This window comes from Anopheles marshallii, chromosome 3 (assembly GCF_943734725.1).
Source record: "Anopheles marshallii chromosome 3, idAnoMarsDA_429_01, whole genome shotgun sequence".
NCBI lineage: Eukaryota > Metazoa > Arthropoda > Insecta > Diptera > Culicidae > Anopheles > Anopheles marshallii.
This window is the reverse complement of record NC_071327.1, coordinates 77,249,162-77,251,143: the sequence shown is the minus strand read 5'-3', so window position 1 is coordinate 77,251,143 and position 1,982 is coordinate 77,249,162. Positions and strand designations below refer to the sequence as shown.

The window sequence follows — 1,982 nt, the reverse complement described above, 5'->3', positions numbered from 1 at the left end:
GTGTTTGTGTGTGTGTGTGTTTTTCTCTAACTATTCTAACTAATCCACTATATAAAAAAAACAACTTCATGCATAGTTATATCATCTTCCTGACTGGCTCAACTGGATCTCCTGCATTAACAAACTCTACAGTCTGATCGGATTGCTCGGCGATCGCGATCGGAGGAAAAGCTTACATTAAACAAAGATAAACAAAAGTACACTCCTTTGAAGCAGCATCCCTCGGGCAACAGTCTTCGAAGGCGGAAAGGGGAAGGCGCGCGCGCGTATGTGTGTTAGTTTCGAGTGTTTGAAATCAACTTTCGTTCCGGCTCTGGTCATGGTGGTGGCTCACGAGGAAGGTTGCTCCGGTGGCACACGTTCGTACGTCCGTCGGTGCATCGAGTCGACCGCCTTCAGGTAGTAGGTGCCCGGGAACAGTACATCAACGGAACCGGACGGTTCGTACGGTGCCGCATGGTTGTTCTTCTCGCGCACCTCCATCAGCTTGGTAAACTCGGCCGGGTCTACCTTCGTTCGACGATCCAGCAACGGTTGAACGTAGTTAAGCTGACGTTTGAAATCGGCCAATCGGTCCCGGTCGGTTGTAACCGCGATCGAGTACATCGAGGATGCCAGCCCGGAACCGTAGGAAAACACGCCAACCCGCTTGCCCAGTAGCTCGTCCACATCCGAACCGACCAGCAACGACACCAGACAGCTGTACACGGACGGCGTGTACATGTTACCGACTTGGCTGGCCAGATGCAGTGAGCGTTTCGTTTTGGCCGCAAACACCGGCGCGTACTGCGTCATAAACGCTTTCTCCACGTCCCGATCGAAGTACGTATCCTCGAGCCGCACGTTCGCGAACTGTTCGAAGCCCGGGAACAGCGTGGCACGCTGATCGGGCGGCGTTAGCACGAAATCGTTCAGCCCAATACGTGCCAACGACTTCTGCACCAGCTTGCAGTACGGGCTGTGGAAGATAACCGCATCGAATGTGTCGAGCGTGACGGGCGTGACAATGTCCGGGTGGCGCTGGGCAAACTTCGACCGGTACAGCTGATAGCACGCATCAAGGGCACTTAGGTAGCACTGGATCGAAAGCTTCCCGTCCACGACGGGATACTCGGAGCTGAGGTCGGGTTTGTAGAAATCGTACGCATGTTTCATGTAGGTCGCCCGCAGTCCGCGCTCGAAGCGTAGCGGTGCATCCGGCCCAATGAGCATGGCCACCGCACCGGCCCCCCCGGTAGGGCGAGCCGATCCCTGCGCGTACACCGCTATATCACCGCACACGACCAGCGCCAAACGGCCGTCCCAGCTAGACGATTCAATCCAGTTGATCGCGTTCAGCAATGCGGCCGTCCCACCGTAACACGCGTTAGTCGTATCGATCCCTTCGAGATCGGTCACACCTTCCGGTTCGAACAGTTGCATCAGCACCGACTTTACACTCTTCGACTTGTCCACGATCGTCTCGGTCCCGACCTCGAGGCGGCCGATCCGCGACAAGGGAATCTTCTGCTCGTCGAGCAGCTTGCGTACGGCGGTCAGGCATAGGGAGTTGATGTCCTCCCGGTCGGAACAGAAGCCCATCCGTTGCTGGCCCAGCCCGACGGTATACTTGCCGGCCGACACCCCATCGAACGCTTCCAGCTCTGTCTGATCGACGAACTGTGACGGGAAGACGATCTGTATTCCAACAATGCCAACATCAGCCGGCCACTGGCCCTGTCCGGTTCCGCTCTTGTTCATGGCTGACGATTCGAACGCGAGTGTAACTTTCTCCAAAGACGCTGACGCGAGAGACTGGGCAGCCACACAGTCCGAGCTTTCTTTTCTACGCTACGATTCGATCGCACGTTCACAAACCCTCGGGGCGGTTGAAGTCTTTCTTACTTCTTTCTCTCGTCTGCTTTTCACCACAAAGCGCGATCTGCTTTTTACCAGCTTTCCGTGTCTGTTGGTCTTCTTTTTTCGTGGCTTTAAATCGTTTC

General features: G+C 55.4%; 1 protein-coding gene across 1 annotated transcript; it reads right to left on the bottom strand.

Moving 5' to 3' along the window:
- Window positions 1-289: 289 nt before the first annotated feature.
- On the bottom strand, window positions 290-1,740 carry LOC128715753 (hydroxymethylglutaryl-CoA synthase 1). Its single transcript, XM_053810668.1, has one exon. The coding sequence runs from the start codon at window positions 1,738-1,740 to the stop codon at window positions 331-333; it is 1,410 nt and encodes a 469-aa protein (XP_053666643.1). The 3' UTR covers window positions 290-330.
- Between the last annotated feature and the right edge of the window lie 242 nt (window positions 1,741-1,982).